Source organism: Lycium ferocissimum, chromosome 5 (genome assembly GCF_029784015.1).
Source record: "Lycium ferocissimum isolate CSIRO_LF1 chromosome 5, AGI_CSIRO_Lferr_CH_V1, whole genome shotgun sequence".
NCBI lineage: Eukaryota > Viridiplantae > Streptophyta > Magnoliopsida > Solanales > Solanaceae > Lycium > Lycium ferocissimum.
In genome coordinates, this window is record NC_081346.1 from 21,744,364 (window position 1) to 21,762,695 (window position 18,332).

Below are 18,332 nucleotides of genomic sequence, written 5' to 3' on the forward strand. Positions count from 1 at the left end.
GTAAATATAATACTATCGTCACGTTTTGTAAATATTTCTCGTTAAGATGTATATATACGTAGTTGTCCCAAAAATTAAAGACCACCAATTTGAGGGACAAAAATTAAAGGCCACCCCAAAAGAAGGACAATCCGCGCAAAAAAATGAAAAAAAAAATAAAAATAAAAAAAACAATTTGACTAGACTGTCTCACACTTTTGTTCCTTGCGTTTTTTCATCATTATCAGTTCTGTATTAATCATTTCATTCTGATCAGTCGAGATGGTTTGCTTGGGTGCTAAAGGTATTTCATATTGGAATACCTAAACTAATGACAATTTTCTTTACTTGAATTGGAACTTAAACACCTCAATATCATCTTCACTGGTTTGTGACAACCCTTTGTTCAAAATATTCCTTTGTCTAATCAAGAACTTTTATTTTTCCTTTTCTAACAATTTTTTATAGCCACATAAATATTGTAACATGTTTATAATTATATGAATATTATTAAAATTTCAAATTTCAAAATGTCTTTCATTCTTTATTAAACTTCAAATTTAGTTAAGCTTCGCGCAATCGCATTTATGCTCAAGAAAAACAATTAACAGTAGCGCCTTGCACCTTCAAAATTCACTAGCAAAGCACCAACTTGTAAAATATATAATAAGTTATAATCATTTACTTAGTTTTCAGCATACTCAAACTTTTTCTGTTAACCCTTGACTTTGCTATTACAAAAAGAAACTAAAAAAAAAGCTTACAAATTTCAGTTTTCGTTCTCAATCTATGACCAATATGAGCAAAAATAAAATGAGATTACATAAAGGAATATGAACTAGAGACTTAAAAAAACGAAATACATGAAAGAGTGACAAAGAATGAAAGAATAAGTGTCGGCTTAGTTGGCCTCATTTGTTTTCATTAAGATTAAGACGTCTGAATCTGAATGCACATCTGAATGATAAAGATGTTGTCTCTAGGTCTGAACACTGAATGATTAAGACAGTTTGTTTTTCAACATCTGAATGTGCATGATGTATTTATTTAAACATAATAATTATACAATTCAAATAAAAAAAGTAACTAAATATTAGAAAAATAAATACATATTTAATAAAATAAAATATTATTTGATAAAGAAAAAATGAAACATTTATGTTCACTAGTAATGGTGGAGATGTTTTGTAGTCGTGGTGGGTGGTGAGTGGGGGTGGGTGAGTGGTTTGGGGTGGAGGGGTGGGTGGTTGGGGTATGGGGTGAGAGATAGTAGGGTTGGGTTAGTGGTAGGTGAGTGGTTTGGGGTGGGTGGTTGGGGTATGGGGGTGGGAGGTAGTGAGGTTGGGTTAGTAGTGGGGAGTAAGGGATGGGTGGTGTGGGGTGGGGTTGGGGTGGTGGGGAAATAGGGGTGGGTGGTGTGGGGTGGGATTGGGGTTGGTAATGAGGAGTGAGGGGTTGGAGTAAAGGGTAGGTGTGGTTAAGGTGGAGGGGTGGGGTTGGAGTTGAGGGTGGGTGTGGTTGAGGTGGAGGGGTGGGTAGTGGGGATGGGGTTGGGTGGGGGTAGAGATGGTGGTAAAAAAAATTCATACAAAATACCTCTTAATGGTATTAAGATTTGGTTCAAGATCTTAATGATTAGACCTTATTTGTTTGCACTTATTGAAGGTCTGAATCTGAATAGTTCAGACCTTAAGCTATTAAGTGCATTTGTTTGCATTAAGATCCAAACACTTATTGGGTCTGAATAGGTCTTTAATGATCTTGAACCAAGTTTTAATATTATTAAGTGGTATTTTTGTATGAAATTTTTTTTATCATCAGCTCCAACCCCAACCCTCTACCTCAACCCCACCCCTACGCGCTCTCCAGTCCAACCCCACCCCACCACCCACGCACCCTCCACTCCAATCCCCCACTTCCCACCCCACCCCCAACCCCAATCCCACCACCCACCCCCACTACCCCCACTTCCCACCACCAACCCCACCCCTACTCCTCACGAACCCCACCATCAACCCCTACCCTACACCACCCACCCCCACTCCCCATTACCCCCATCTCCAACCACCAAACCCAACCCCACCCCTACTATCTCCCACCCCTCACCCCAACCGCCACCACCCACTCACCCCTCCACCCCCGCTCACCACGACTACAAAATATCTCCACTATTACCAGTGAGCATAAATGTTATTTTTTATCAAATAATATTTTTTAAATTAAATTTGTATTTATTTTCTACAATTTAATTACTTTTTAATTTGAATTGTATATTTATTATGTTTAAATAAATACATTATGCATATTCAGATATTGAAAAATAAACAGTCTTAATCATTCAATGTTCAGACCTAGAGACAATATCTTAATAATTCAGATGTGCATTCAGATTCAGACGTCTTAATCTTAATGAAAACAAATGCACATAATAATCTAAGGTCTAAACCATTCAGATTGAGACCTCCAATAAGTGTAAACAAAGAGATCTAAGAGTGTTATAACTATTGTTGTTCTTTTCTAATTTACGTTCATAAACGAGGATTTATTTAAATTTCGAGCATTTACCCTTTTGCCATCGGAAACAAAAAATAAAACAAGAAAAAGAAAAAAAAAGGTTTTCTATATCTTAACAACAAATGACAGTCTGCCACGTGACGGGCACTCCACTTCTAGGGTAGTCCTGGTAACACCTTATCATTTCCAAAGCGCGGGAAAATCATTTCAGATAACCCTTTGGCGCCATCTAAACCCTAAACACTTCACTCATCAGTTCGTAAAAAGATCGAAACTTTCTTCCAAAAATCTTCACACCAAATCCTATTCGTTAACAATTATACCTGAATCAAGAAAATCTTTACTTCAAAAAAATTCATAATCAAATGGAAGGGTTGTCAATTATATGTGCTGGCCTTGGTATAATTGAAGAAGATGACGATGGAAATCGAATTGGCTATTCCAAAGGAGAATACTGCTTAGGTTTGTTTACATTTCTCTTTTTGCCCATTCCATTACTAAAACAGTTAAAAATTACCTTTAGGGTGTGTTTGGTATGATGGAAAATGTTTTCCAAGAAAATTAAGTGATTTTCCGACTCATTTTCTTGTGTTGGGTGTGTTTTTATTGATTCGGAGAATGTTTTCTGTAAATTTTTTAATGGAAAATGTTTTCCAGGATATTTAGTGCAACCAAACAAGGGAAAATAGGAAAACATTTTCCGCCATACTAAACATACCCTTAGTTCAAGCCAAATGGTTTATTGGTCGTTCAATTCCTTTATTTAAGGTTAACTCGTTTATTTGGTATTTGAATGAAGTGGGCCTGTATTGAGTGATTTATATGCTTGATCTTGGCTAGTTTGGGATTGAGATATAGATGATTGAGTAATTGATGAAAAGTTTTCATCTTTAAGCTAATTTTGTTTTTTCTAGCTTCATATTAGTTCTTGTTAGTGTAAGGGGTGTCAAGTTTGTAAATGGATGTCCAATTTGAGCTGTCTTGATGGTTTTGTTTAATTGGTAATTTTTTTTTTCCTTTGAAATGGTAAAAGTTTAATTGGTTATTCTTTGTCGTGGTTCCATATACTTGATGTTGGCTAGTTTGGAATTGAGCTATAGGTGATTGATTAATTGATGAAAAGTGTTCATCTTTAAGCTAATTTGTTTATTCTAGTGTCATATTAATTTCTGTTAGTGTAGAGGGTGTCAAGTTTGTAAATGGATGTTACATTTGAGCTATGTTGATGGTTGTTTAATTGGTTATTCATTATCCTGGTTTCTTGGCAGATAATCTTAAGGATTTGTTGAGGTTTCTAAGACGAGATGACCCTCAAACAAGAGAAGTGTTCAAGCAAGTATGTAAATGGAATATCGTGGGCAAAGATTTGATTCCCATTATTGAATATTGTCAAGATGACCGAAATCTGCTGTTAAATGCAGGTCTCTGTCTTATTTTATTTATTGTCCGTTCATTTTATATCAGTAAACATGAAATTTGTTGTTTTTATTAATTTCGTCTGCCTTCCCTCTCCATCTTATTTTACAGTAAAGGTTATGGTGTTTCTAACGATGCCTATTGAGCCTACATCAAATGACATACCGCAACAGATAGAGCTTCTATGGGGAATAAAATCATCAATTACCTTTAGTGAAGCTGTGCCAGTGATAATGTCTCTGTTGGAGAGCCCATTGGAAAATTTGGCTTGGTAATTGCAATTATCGCGTCATATTTTTGTTTGTACATAAACATGTAAAATTGGTAACTGCGATCATTTTCAGCAGCTAGAATGTGCTTTCCTTAGAGTGATGTAAAAAGTTGGGCTTACCCATGTAATATTAGAGATGGTATATTCATGTTTTAATAGCTTTGTGGAATGGTTTCTGGAGATAGAAATAGAGAAATATGCCTATAGAAACTTCCACCCGTATGTGCTCAGCAGGAGTATTTTTCTAAAACCTATGGATTTATTTCTGCGAAGGCAAGTGACATAGGGGTGAAAATGAAAATATTGCATTTGCCATAGAAGATTAGTGGTTACTGTTTTGAATAGTTATCCTACTTTTAAATTAAAACATAAAACGAGCTAATCCAATCTTGTAACCAAATCCTGTTTTTAGCTGAATCATTTTTAAAGTTGTGATGAGTTTATGTCATTCTGTACTTCCCTTGCTAAACAGGCACTACTTTACATAGATGCAGATCAGCTAGCAGATACGGGCATTTAGGATAAGTCTAAATTTTTTCATTTTTGGAGTGCATTTGGAAGGATCCATGATAAGTAGCCATACTCATATTGTAGCCTTAGGACATGGTTCATTAAGGTAAATAAGGACAACTTATTTTTCTAATCTACTGACATAGAATTTCTTATTGTTTCACCATGAAGGGCATTATTTTCCTAGGCTACTGGCATAGAATTTCTTATAGTGGGGTGGAATCTTTATTATCCGAAAGTTAGAACATTTAAGTATCTAGGCCTTGAACCATGAGAGTTTTTCCTGGCTTACCGCGTATGAATGAGTTCGTGAGCAATTACAAATTCAAAGATGTTCATTCTTGTTAATGTGTACTCCTCCATCAAGAAGGTTTTCAGTTCTTAGAGATACTTCTAACTCAAAGCTTCTATCAAAATTTCTTGATCTGAGTAGCTAATGCTCGCCCTGGATTTGTGTTGCCTTTACCACATAAATTAATTAGCTAACTTTTACGAATGCTATTTATTTTTTCTTTCCGGAACTTCATTAACATTCTGTTAGAGAGGCTAATTATCAATCCCACTAACATGTCATATTCCTTTGTTGGCTTCTCTTTACTTCAGTATAAGAATGCTAAGCTTACATAAGATAGTCTACTGCTTCATCATGGGTTCATACATGTTAATCTGGTTATAAACTTATCTTACCATGTCAACAGCGAGGCCTTCACAGAAGATGACTGGAAGATGGTGCAGCTGGTGCTTACTTTATTTCGTAATGTTTTGGCTATTCAAGACATATCAACCCAGCAGAAATCTGGCGGTTCGATGATAGAATTTGTATTTCTGAGAGATAGGTTTCTGGAGCTCTTGTTTCAAGAGAATGTAATGGAGGTCATATTAGTTCTTTCACAACAAGTTGGTGGCTCTTGTAGCTATCTTCGTCACGATAATTTGCTTTTGTTGGAGACATTCTATTATATATTTATGGGTCAGCTTCCAGAGTTGATTGCTAAAGCACATTTCAAGGATCCAAAGGTTAGTCTTTTTGCAATATCATGGCCACAAATTGAGTCCATTTTCCTTCTTTTCTGGATGAAATTGTAATTTTGATTAGATTTAGCACTAGTAAATTGGGCTGATCTTCTTATGACCAGAATGGTATATTGAAGGTGGGCTGTGTTAGCAACTTTGGTTGACAACACTTAATTTCCTTGGAAATTTTTTTGAAAGAAAACAGAGATTCATTTTCTTTCTGTAAACATGCCACTTATACCAAGGGCACCTTTTAATACTGTTCTACACAATTCATTAGTGGTGTTTGACATCCATAAAAGAACTGGTAGGTACATTTAAAGTAAGTTATTTTCTCAAATTTAATACTCAGAGGAGATGAAATGGATCACACACTTAAAAACTTTTTTGTACATAAATCTTAATATTTTATTCAAGTGTTAGGAGAATGGTTTGATAGATGAAGATGTTACATATAGAATCAAAGATAGGATGGTTGAAATAGGAAAGTGCATCTGGAGTGTTATGCTATAGGAGGATACCTATCAAAGTAAAAAACAAGTCTTATCGAACGGTTCTAAGATTGATAATGTTATGTAAGAGGATACCTATCAAAATGAAATGTTGCAGAAATGCGAATGTTAAGATGGATGTGAGATCATACAATATTTAGGCAAGATCAGAAATATTTATTTTTGGCAGAAAGTGTAAGTAGCACATATAGTGGATAAATGAGAGAAGGCTGCTTGGGATAGTCTGGTCATGTTCTATGTCGCTCGACGCACTGGTCCGTATGTGTGGAATTATGGTGACAAAATGTGTTAAAACAGGATCAAGTAACCTAACATCACATAGAAGAATTGTCTTAAAAGACCTACGATCTCTAGGAACTCATGTAGACTTAGCACAAATTTGGGTACAATGAAAGAAAAAGATCCAATAAATGATACAAATTAGTTGTGATTAAGTTATATTTTTCTAGGATTCGTTTAGTCTTGCTAGAGATTTGTATTGTATTAGAAAATGTAGAGAACTTGTAATGCTAGCAACCTAAATATTGGATTCCTATGGGTCTAAATGGAGCTACATACTCCTTCTTTTTCAATGTATGTGTCTTACTTTCCTTTTTATTCTTTTTCAAAAAGACCTCTTTCTATATTTTGTAAGGTTTTAGTTCCAACATTCCCATTTTACCCTTAATGACTCTTCATTTTAGGAATGAGATGACATGTTTAAGACCACAAGACCCAAAAAGTATTTTTGGTTAATACACACCTTTAGTTCAGACCACAATACTAAAAAGTCTTATTTACATTCTTAAAATGTCGTGCCCGATCAAACTAAGACACATAAAATGAAACGGAGGAAATAATTAGTTAGGTTCATATAGCCGAGCCCAACTAGCTTGGGATTGAGGCGTAGTTCTTGTACCCATAGAAGATGAAAGATCTCCTAGTGTGTTGTCACGTTCTATGCAAGTTTTGAACAGAATTGCGCCTATGCTTGAGTGAGGTGAAGAGACCGATTCAATAACCTTTCAAGAAGCATAACATGGTATTATTGCTTTGCCATGTGAGTTTTATGCTCCTTGGCCTATCTTATCCTTTAATCATGAGAACTAAGATGTTGTTGTGCATCCCCAAGATAAGAAGTGCAGTAATAAAATTCTTCCTTTGTTAGCAATTGTTTTAACGTTGTGAAGTTTTGGAGGAAGGCGTCATCAAGTAGAGAACATATGTTTTTCTGCATGCATTTGTGACATTTTCTGAGTTAGACTAGTTCATATGGTGTAGAAGCTTTATCATAACCGTTGGTTCCCCCTCTTTGGTTTGTTATTCATCAGGTGGATGAAGATAGTAATATTTCAATCAACTCCCTCAGAGATATAATAGAAGAAGAACGTCAAAAGAGAAAAGTTATCAGACAACGAAACCTGGGTTGCTATTCTCAGTTCAGCGGAACTTTTACACGGTTTTCCATGGTAATTAATCTTCCTGAATAAAGAAATGGGGATTTTATATATTAGAACTGATAGTATTATAGTCGTGCTAGTTCTAATGTTAACCTGTTTATTTAACAGGATGGTTCTAAAACTTTAATTAAGGGAAATCCTTGTTCTGTTTCTCATGATCCCCTGATGATTGCTCATAAGAAGCACCGAGGTCCGGCAAAAAGGACTGTGTGGGACCAAGGAACACTACCAGCAACTAAGAATAAGATTCTAAATTTGCTCTACGATTTTATTAACCAGTTCCTAGGAGGGGGGTACAACGGTGAGATATGTGGTTAATGATGCATCCACTTTCACTTTTTTCCTTCTTTATTTCTTTCTTTCTTTTATGATACTCCTTTTGTTTCCGTTCTAATTCAACTCCCAACAGTCTTGATGCAGTCAGTTCGTGATGACATTGAAAAAGAACATCATGCTATTCAGAATAGCGATATTGTTATTTTCTTTCAGGTTGCTCAGTTTGTCACTTCTTTTCAGTACAACAAGTTTTTGAATCAGGTAAACCAATGTTCTAAGCAAGTGAAGTTATATGGTTTGTGTGTGTCTGAATTATCTGTAAACGTGCACAATACAGTTTCTTTTATGCTCCCTTTTCATTAGTAACTGAGTTGCTAGAAACTGAAAGAAATATTTATAATTGGGATTATTTGCTCTCAGGAATATTTATCCTTTGAAATAGTTAATGCAAATTGTTAGCTATAGAGAGAATGCATACACATTTACTCAAAACATTGAGAATATAATCTAAACCACTTATTTCTGGTGTCTGATCATTAGAGTTGAGACACTAAAAAGAGAAGTGCTAAGATGTAATAATAAATGATACAGGTTCGTGGAAATTTTTTTGTTGCATAATTGCGTACTTTTCTCTTTTGTTGGAATTTCAGCAAGTAGTTTCCATTTACCTTGTTTTGTCTTTGTCATCTCATATCTCAATTTTTTCTTGATTCTCTTACTTGATCAGCCTAACGAAGAAGTTGATACCCAAGAACCCATGGATTCCAGAGCTGGTAGCACATTGTTCAGAGGCTGTGTATGTGGTCCTATTGCCGAGTCCTTAAATGAATCAATGTTCCAGTTGGTTCTTTTGAGATGGCGTTATTCGCTCGAGACCTTGAAGGAGACAAACGACCGCAAGTTTCTCTATGTGGCAGGATCTCTAATGAAAACTATGGTGATCACGACTTCTCCCAAAGTTTGGGTCTTTCCCCTTATCTTAGTTTAGCGTTTAGCGTTGATGAAAAGAATGCGAGGCATGTACCTTTTGAGATGCCTCTGCATGGTTAAGTAGGTACAACATGCAGATTCTAGGAGATGCACTCATAGAACAATATAAAATGAGATTAGTCACACCTTTAGCAGTATGCAGCATTTGCCAGCCCAAAGGCTGTTGTTTGATGCTTGCTTCAATATCTGCTTCATCTTAAGTATTGGTCTAAAATATCGGGTATTGTGACATGAATCAAACTTTGGGATCCTTCTCTGACTATACTGATTTTGGTTGCCAGCTTCTTATGCTGGAGTTGGTGCTTAAGCTGTCTCCAGAAGATTCCAAGGAGCATCACACAGCCCGAATTCTTCTTTATAAGTTATTCTATGATCAAACTGAAGAAGGGATGACTCAGTTTCTCTTGAACCAGATCAAATCGTTTGATACCCATAAGCAGTCGAAAAGGTCTCCCTTCTGGCTCACTTTTTTTTTTCTTAAAAGAACTATGTCATTCTTGAAAATTGGAGAAAATTTGAGTATGAATGCAGTCTAAGTTACTCGGACTCTTCACTTTTGGTGCCGCACCCATGTCGATACGACATGGGTGTGGGTGTGGGTGTGGGTTTGGGATCCGTACCCGGTCTGGTCAATTGATTTTGGGTACTTTGACCAAAAGCGACGGAGAAATTCCAAACGGATTCAATGATTTATGTAATCAAAACAAAGCTAAGGTGAAATTGAAGAAAATGGAATACCTTGTACATAGAAATTTCTATGTTACTCATTTCCTTTTATCTCCTTCCAGGGTTTCTTTCTTGATCAATATTTTCTCCTCAAGTTTTCCACATTATATGTCATAATTTAGGTTTTATAGCTCTATTTTTAGATATTTGAAATATTTTTAGCTGAATCCCCGCACCCGTATCCATACCTGGATCTGTATCCCCGATTCTTAAAATTTAGATCATGAAGGATCCAACCTCTAGATCCGCACCCGTATCGGACACCCGCACCCGAGTCCGAGCAACTTAGAATGCAGTAAATGTGATGCTGCACCAAGTGTCATGACATCCAATATTGAATTATGAATGAGGAGCAAATCAACTTGTAGTTTATTAGTTCATTGAACATCTTTATAGATGTTACACACTGCACTCTTATTTTGGATTAATGTGATTCAACTGCCACAGTAAAGCCATCTCTATGGATAAAATATTTTGCATGTTTCCTCTGCTTAAAAACTTGCTTTCAGTTACAACCTTCAGGTGAAGCTGTTTTGTAGGAACAGTTCATAACGGTGTAACTTTGAAGTATCTTTTCGTGTTGATAACTATAGTTTCTTGATCCATGTCAGAACAGCTTTAATCTAGAGTTTTCTTAGCTACAGAAAACTTTATTTAGAAACTATAAACCGTGTTTTGACAAAGGGTCTATGAGATAACTTTGTTATGTTGGCTTCTAATTCCACTGCATTAATCATGGAACCATGTCAGTATGAATCAAAATGCGCTATTTGTTAAAGAGAAAAAGCACTATTTGTTGTTGTTTTTGACTGCATTGAATTTATCAGGTTAATGCAATGTTGTGTGTGTTTGGGAAAAAGTATTTCTAACCTGAAGCATATATAATCTTCTCCTGCTAATTGCTTAAATCTATTATTGCCAGTTACCTCGCTGATCTGGTAGAAATAATCAATACAGTTGTAAAGCTGATGGAGATCCTCCAAGCACGTGGTTCATTAAGGGTATTCCCTGATAACTTTTGTATTTTGCGTTTTTTATTATTTTCTGACAAGCAACAACTTTGTATTATTTCTAAGGGCTTTTATTCGTAATCTTGAATGATTCAGTCACTTATAATCAAACTTCAATGCTCATATTCTCCAGCAGATACTTGCTAAGTAGATGTTTCTCTGAAGTGAAGAACCTAGTTGGAGTGAAAAAAACATTGCTTGGATTGGGGAGAGATTGTATGAATGCTCATTCAGTCCAGATTTAAATTCTATAATAAAGATATAATGAAGAAGTGAACACAACAAGATAGCATCAACTTTGACTCATGTTCCATATCTAAAGAAAACCGTCCTTTTATCTTTGTATTGGTGGCTGGGGGGTGGGGGGGGGGGGGGGGTAAATTTGGAGTTCTGCAGGCGTGGCATTTGCGTTCTAGACTATTGCCTACTCACGTTTTCAACTCTTTTTGAGTGGAAGCTGCATTATATAATGGGGGATGAGGTAAGTTTCATTTGGTTTTGGGTGGTGCATCTCTGGCTAACTCTTCTACTCTAGATCTGAATGTCTCAGTCGGATTTGGAAATGAGCCATGAACTTAAGGACACACTTACATTGTATGTATGTATATTGTCTGTGTGTGTGTGTATGTTTATATTTATTTATGTGTATATAGAAATTTATTTATACCAGGGAAGTGAAAGATATAGGAGAGATGAATGATGATTTTTCTTCTATTAGTCCCAGAATTTTTTATTGTCAACCAGGGTTATTACGCTTGCAACTATACTGGCAACGTCATAATATGTAACTTTCTTGTTGACATTTCTGAGCTCGATCAAGTTATTTGCTTACTGATTGAACATATTGGTCCTTTAGTCTAAGGAAGTTCATAGATTAGTAACCCACACTTTGGGGGAATGAATTACTTGGGAGTATAATTGCTGCCATATTTTGGCAGGAAATAAAGAACTTTCAACAGCATGTGTCCCTATTTTGAAATCCTCGCTTGTAAGGAAGGGTTGTTTCCCCAACCTCATTCCCCCACAATCCAACCAAAACAATACAGAATGATGTGTATGAAGAAGCGTGTTTGTTTTCTTGCTATCTCAGAGGAAGTGCATAGGTTTGGCTCAGTATGCCACAGCAGGATCTATATCTCATTTGTGCCTGAAGTTTCATAGATGCTACATATATAGTTTAATTGATTTTTTTTTTGGCTTTAGCATCTGATATCTATTGACTAAAAAAGATTTAATTTTGTGTAGATTTCGAAAAAGTCGAGAAAGAAACGACTCAAAACTGCAGTTACAGATGACAAGAAGGAAAATGATGATGAAATGATTAGAGATTCAGCTTCCTTTGGGCTAGGTGTTGGTGGCTCTAGTCATGATACTGGATTAGCTCAGAATGGAGAGGATGCCATAGACTCCAATAAGGTTGATGAACACACAGGATGTACAACGGTGAACGATGATCAAATGCTTGAGAGTACTGATACAACTCACAATAATGCTGCAGGCTCTGGAAGTGAAAAGTCAAATAATCTTCATGTAGTTGGAAAGGGAGAAGAAGATATAACAATCCTAGATCAGGTTAATCAACCTGTTTCTCTAGAAGCTAAGTCAGGAAGACACCAGAACACTCTGCCAGAGACGCAACAAAAACTTTCTGATGATGTTAATGACGAGCATGATCAAGGCGGGGATTATTCCTCTGGTGATGAAAATGTGTTAACTAAAGAAGATGATCTCAAAATATCTGCTTTGGTCTCTACTCTTGCAAACAACTCCACCATTCACAACCTTTGTTGGGTGCTTAAGTATTACAAAAGTAACTCCATTATTACAAATAATTCTGTGATATGCATATTACAGAAAATATGCGATGATCTCGAACTTTCTCCCATGCTATACCAGGTAATTTATTGAAGAATTATATGGTTTTAATTGTTGAAAAGCAATCAAGTTTTCTATTTGTGACAAGATTAATGTGAAGCTTCAGTAACAGATCTCATTTTAATATTTTCTGCTTGATATACAGCTCTCTCTCCTCACCATATTCTATGACATTCTGGAGGAGCAGAAGTCAAGGCCTTGCAGAGAATATGATAGCATTGTCTTCTTTTTGACAAACTTAGTTCGGAGAATGCTGCGCAAAATGAAGAGTAATCCCCTACTTTTCATAGAGGTTCTCTTCTCGAAATCACGTAGAGAGTGTCATTATCTCACTTGTGATTCCATGCTAAAAGAGCTATCTCAATTTAAGAAAGATGGTAAAAACAGTTCAGGTGTTTCCATGACTGGTGAAGTTGGCTCATCTGAGGCCAATGGATGGGTCCGCCGAAGTCTAGCTGATGCCCTTGGAGATGATGAAGCTGATGTTCCATTACCTTTTTCAGAGGCTGTCAGGTAGGATGTTTGCACTAATACTACAAGGATGCTATTGTTGTTTGCTAAATACCATTGTGCTTTAATCAAAGAAAACATTAATGTCATATGTTGAATTCTATATTATTTCTGCAGTGAATTTATTTTTGTGACAGACTTCATAAACTTAATTTTTTTACTTTTAATTTAAAGCTGTTTATCTTTTTCAAAGTTTTGATAATTTCCTATCAAAAAAGATGAAATAGCTTTTGATAATGTTGTAGGTCTTTTATTCTTAAGATAAACAGCCAAGTCAACTTTTTTCCTCCAACAGAATCTTTTAATTCAATGCTGTTCGCAGAAACAAGGAAGAGGTCACAAATAGGAGTAACCAAAGTTTGGGAGCGAGAGCGGAAAGCCCGACATCAATCTCAAATGATGGGATGAATGAGAAGCAACAATTGGGAAAGTATGATCCTCTTTCATGCTTTTTTACACTTCTTGATTTCTCAGTTTAGCCATCTCCTTTATTGTGTTTTTATTGCAGACAGAAGTCTCAGAGGGAACCTAAAAGACGAAAACTACAAGCTCTTAATGATGAGTCACGGCAGAAAGCCGAGCAACTCTTTGAGAGGTATATTTATGTATATAGTTTCATTATTTGTATGTTTGAAACCCTCCTCTTAATCCTACCAATGATAAAGTAGAAGTCTGTACATGCCGAGTGTACCCGATTAGCTCCCACGTTCGCATTGTCCCATAAGTGGTCGAATCTCTTTCCCAAGTGTTTATGATATGTTAAATTAGGCCATAGAATTGGGAACTATGGAGTAATAATTCATGTTTGAAGGGTGGCACACATGTAAAAATAAGTTTAAGAAAAGATCTAAATTCGTAAATCGTTGTATTCTACTATCCACTCATATTGCTTCACAAATGATGATCCTTTTCTTACTTTCTTCTTGACTATTCTATTCTGTTAATGATGTTCTCTCGTTCTCTCAATATACCTCTGATGTTGCAAAAAAATTGATCTTTTAGAATCAGCATTGCTATCTCCAGCTTATCCTTGTCTTTCCTCGGGACACACCATCCCAAAGCAATTGGTCGGGAAATTGACATTAGATTTTATCTTTAGAATACCACTTCCCCTCCATTAACTTTGTGAGGTCTATCAATCTCCCCAGTGTGAAACAGACCTAACACGCTTCTATTATAAACATTGACTGCATGTTTCGTGATTATGGATCCGACACCAACCAAAACGTTTAACTTAAACTATGAAAACTGGAAACTGCCATTTCCAGATTCCTGTAGATGAATGTTCTATGTTGCTTCCAGTCTTTGTTCTGCAGAGTATGAATTCTTCTTGTATGATTTTCAGGTATAAAGATAATCAAAATTGTTGTGACCTTATCGCGGAAGCCCTTGATCCAGATGGAAAGATTTCATCTCTCCAAGTTTCCAGGGCACTTAAACAGTTAGGATACAAAATCCCACGGAAGAAAAAGGCATTAAATGCTAGTGCTCTCAACAAACCTAGGAATGAAGAAATGCTTCTAGAAAGTGAGATCAGACTTCAAAATTCAGATATACTAGAAGAGGGTACTTCACAGAGAAGGCATCTGTAAGTGTGTTTAAAGCAGTTAGTTTTATGCTTCATGAACTTGATTTTAAATATTCTTGCTGGTCATTCTCAGGCACACTAGAAAGAGAGTGCAAGCATTTAGTCAGGAGCAGGAGCAGAAGATCAAAGATTTGTACGAGCAGTGAGTTCTATAACCCATTATTTACTGGAGATTTTCCCCTTACATTTCTTCTACATAAATTAATAAGAAAGTGACTCTTTTCTGAGACATTGGCTTTCATAAATCCGTTCCTTATATCTAGGCTAATACTATGATATGGTTTTACTATGAAAGGTTTAAAGATCACAAGAGGTGCAGCCACATGATTGCCAATGCACTTGATGCTGAGGGCACTGTATCTGCAGCTAAGATTTCACGGAAACTTAAGCAACTTGGCTTGTATGTCTCCAAAAAGAGAAGGTTAGAAACCAACTTGCAATTGATGGATGAAGCAAGCGATGCTTCTACAGAAGGTTCAGACAACTCTGATGATGAGATTTTGTTATCAATGAGAAGGTACAATTATGTTCTTTGATGCACACAAAGCTTAAAATTTTGGATTATCTTGAGAAGAAGATCACTCTTCCTTACATCCAGGGTAATTTACTCCAGTGCACTGTCTTATCTGATGGGCGTCCATATCCTTTCCCCTTGAAGTTCCGTCTATGATTTTTTTTCCACTACTAGTCTTTGGTAGCACAGTAGGAAATTTGCTACCGGCCTAGGAGCTTCTGTTCTAATAAACCTCCTCTCACTCTCCTTTTCAGCATGTATTCTAGCTTCATGCTTCTTTTACATGTTCAAAAACTAGTTTCTGCTGTTGTCTTTTTCTGCATATTGACGCCAAAAACCGTATTGAGAACCATCAGTCATGGTAATTCCTTTGTAGTCAATGTCAGCACATTGAAGAGATTTTCCTAAAAACTTTCGGGTTGCGTCCACCTTCCAACTAAAGTGTTGGTGGATATCGATATCCTTTATTTGTTGTAGATTTACCTTCTACTAGTATATACGGGATATGCAAAGTAGTGACCTGCAATTTGTGTTGCAGATGCTATTGCTTGTACGCTCTGTTCTTCCAGATCTAGAATTTTTTTTTAGAAAAATAGTGAAGGAGATATTCTAGTGATACTGTCTCCTGCTTCCTTCTCATATCTGAGTTGGGTAGTGATGCTATTGAATGGCATCTAAGATAGAAGTTAAAAGGCACTATAGTCATAGCAATCAGTGACATTATCATCCATCTTGCTCGGAGAAATGTTTTGAATGAACAGTAAATACATTAAAATTACTATGCTCCCACCAAATATATGATGAGGGCTTTCATTGTTTTATGGAGTTTCAGGAGCAAACTTCAGGGGAAAGGAAACACTTCTGAAGGAAGAGAGAACCAGAAAACAAGGAAGAAATCATCAAAAGATGAGTCTGATGATGAATTGCTGACTTCACTATTGGTGTATGCTTTCTTTTGTCTGCCTCTCCTCTCTTTTACATCATTTATACATGACTTTGAACTTTGTTATTTGTTTTCTGAGAATCAATGAACAGTCTTCGTGGACATCCGTCTCCCTCTCTTCCTGCTTTAGATGGTGGATTTATGTGTACATAGCTTATAAAAGATTAACACATTCCTAGTTATTAAGTGAAGATAGCAATGGGTCAAGCCTCATAGTTACTTTAGAGGACCTGCTTAAATTTTGATAGAACTATCCCAATTTGCTTGGTACAACCAAAGCTGCACAAATATATGCTGATTGGCTGGTCAGTTTATTTACAATAAGTAAAAGGTGAAAATGTCAAGTATGGGGAGGAATTGCATAGGCTGCTGGAGCACCATGCTGAACGGCCAGATTAAGAAACGTGTGTACTGTGTAATTGTTCAGTGTCCTGTCAACAGTTTCTTTATGTGACCAACCAACAAGTCTTTTTATTCTGTCAGCACATCAAAATTACCTATTTGAGTTGTCCTATTCATAGACTTATAAAGCTTGAACATGGTCCTCACATCCTTCTACTTCTTCAGGGCAGCAAGGAGCTATTTTTGTTGGTCAAATTTGGGTTCTTTTAGTCATGCTCCACAAGTTTCTAGTTCTTTAGGACAGGAAGGTGGTATTTTCATTTGTCAAGTTTGGGTTTCTTCTTCGAGAACTGACTGTCATCGAATTACAAAATCTTGTGTATAGTGTAGATATTTGCCGAGTTGGCTTAGGAGGCATCCTAAATTATATTGCAGTGTTGCTTTCAGTTAGTAAATTTACTACTCTCTGAAGTAGACACCTATAACTATTTTAATCTTTTTGATGCAGAAAAACTAAAAAAGCTGATCCACAGAGTGAGGATGGGAAGCTAATTATAAATTTGATGAAGATCAGCAGCAAAATTGACATTGAAGACAAAGATAGTAATGACCCAGAAAGGTACATTACGGCTATGTTTTTACTGTTATCACCTTTTCTGGTAGCAAGGTGGATAGTGCAATTGTCCTCCATTTGTATGACTCTCTTATCTAGTCACTCACCTTATCTTATTTGCTCTTTGGGATCTTCCTCTATTTGCTTAGGAACTTCACAAAACTACTATGCCAGTTTTGTCTCTTCATTGAGTATGAGCCTCTCATATTCTCACTCACCTCATCCCTATTTCTTTTTGGGATCTTCCTCTAGTTTCTGAAGGAACTACTATGCTAGCTTTCTTGTGCTTCTGAGCTCTTTTGGCCATCCTCTTTGCTTTCCTAAATTGGATACCATTGCTTACTTCCTGTTATTTTTTTTAAACTAACTTTTGCTATCTATCTACATTCACATCATAGTAGGGTGTTTCAGCTTGAATTTATCATACACTGTTTCAGGCATATATAGCATACAATCTAGGGACCATTAATATCTGACAAAGACTATATTTTCTCCGCAGGCCAGCCCAAATTGATTGTAGCAACAGCATTTTCTTGTGCTTTTACATATTAGGAATTACTTTCCTCAATAAAGCATGTCATGATTTTAGATCCATTGGCATTGATTCATCGACTACTTAACTAACATGATCTTAACCTCTCTGGTATTTCAAGGGGAGAGATCGATGAGGCTACTGCAATGGAGGATACAGAACTTAATAATACTGCCTCAGACGCTGAAGGTGATGTTGATGCTGGAAACCTAGCAACTGACTTTAGCAGTGAGCAAGATGTTCCTCCCGGCAATCAGGCTGATCAGCAATTGCAGGACAAATTCCATTCTGAATTGTCTGATTTTGAGGATGATGATGCTTCACTTGAAGCCCCTGTTACTACTGTCTCAAGAAGGCGGCTGAGGATGGTCATTGATGTGGAGGAAGATGAATAAATCAAGGGTAAGTCAGCGCATCTTGAGAACTTGTGGTCGACTGGAATGTAAATTTATGATTAAAGTATCTAGGATAGTTGCTTGTGTAGATGAATGTAGAGGGCAGTCACTTTTTACTTATTTCTAAAGCTGGATAAGCAACACAAATTTTCTTAGCAAGTGATGAATCAACCTGTAGAAATATAATAGCAGAGTCGAGCTTATTCCCCTTTCTTTTGGTAGCTAACGTAACTCACTAAAATCTAAAGCCTTTTATATCTTTAACATATTTTGATTGCGTAAATATCAATTTGTTTCCGTGTTTATTTCAACTGTTATCATAAGATTACCTAGCATCATTATGTAAAATAGTCTAGTAATATC

At 36.3% G+C, this 18,332-nt stretch overlaps 1 protein-coding gene across 3 annotated transcripts; it reads left to right on the top strand.

Annotated features, from left to right (window-relative positions):
• The first annotated feature begins 2,625 nt into the window (after window positions 1-2,625).
• LOC132056491 (uncharacterized) lies at window positions 2,626-18,172 on the top strand. Of its 3 annotated transcripts, none has more exons than XM_059448714.1 (20): window positions 2,626-2,955; window positions 3,762-3,914; window positions 4,021-4,180; window positions 5,389-5,707; window positions 7,527-7,664; window positions 7,764-7,956; window positions 8,065-8,192; window positions 8,659-8,868; window positions 9,203-9,369; window positions 10,570-10,648; window positions 11,903-12,553; window positions 12,678-13,045; window positions 13,365-13,472; window positions 13,551-13,637; window positions 14,388-14,630; window positions 14,704-14,772; window positions 14,926-15,147; window positions 15,980-16,087; window positions 16,938-17,048; window positions 17,696-18,172. In XM_059448714.1, exons 1-20 carry the CDS (start codon window positions 2,859-2,861, stop codon window positions 17,967-17,969), a joined length of 3,885 nt encoding a protein of 1,294 aa, XP_059304697.1. In that variant the 5' UTR covers window positions 2,626-2,858; the 3' UTR covers window positions 17,970-18,172. The 3 variants fall into 3 exon arrangements, with proteins under 3 accessions (XP_059304697.1, XP_059304698.1, XP_059304696.1); XM_059448713.1 differs by having other exon boundaries at window positions 2,629-2,955; window positions 15,977-16,087; XM_059448715.1 differs by lacking the exon at window positions 13,551-13,637 and having other exon boundaries at window positions 2,628-2,955; window positions 15,977-16,087.
• Window positions 18,173-18,332: the final 160 nt, after the last annotated feature.

What these genes read in the sequence shown, in the direction of transcription:
- LOC132056491 (XM_059448713.1), top strand. Translation starts at nt 2,859, where the DNA reads ATGGAAGGGTTGTCAATTATATGTGCTGGCCTTGGTATAATTGAAGAA. An exon ending in ACAACAAGTTTTTGAATCAG is followed by an intron (nt 8,193 to 8,658) that starts GTAAACCAATGT and finishes TTACTTGATCAG; the next exon opens with CCTAACGAAGAAGTTGATAC. An exon ending in AAGCACGTGGTTCATTAAGG is followed by an intron (nt 10,649 to 11,902) that starts GTATTCCCTGAT and finishes AATTTTGTGTAG; the next exon opens with ATTTCGAAAAAGTCGAGAAA.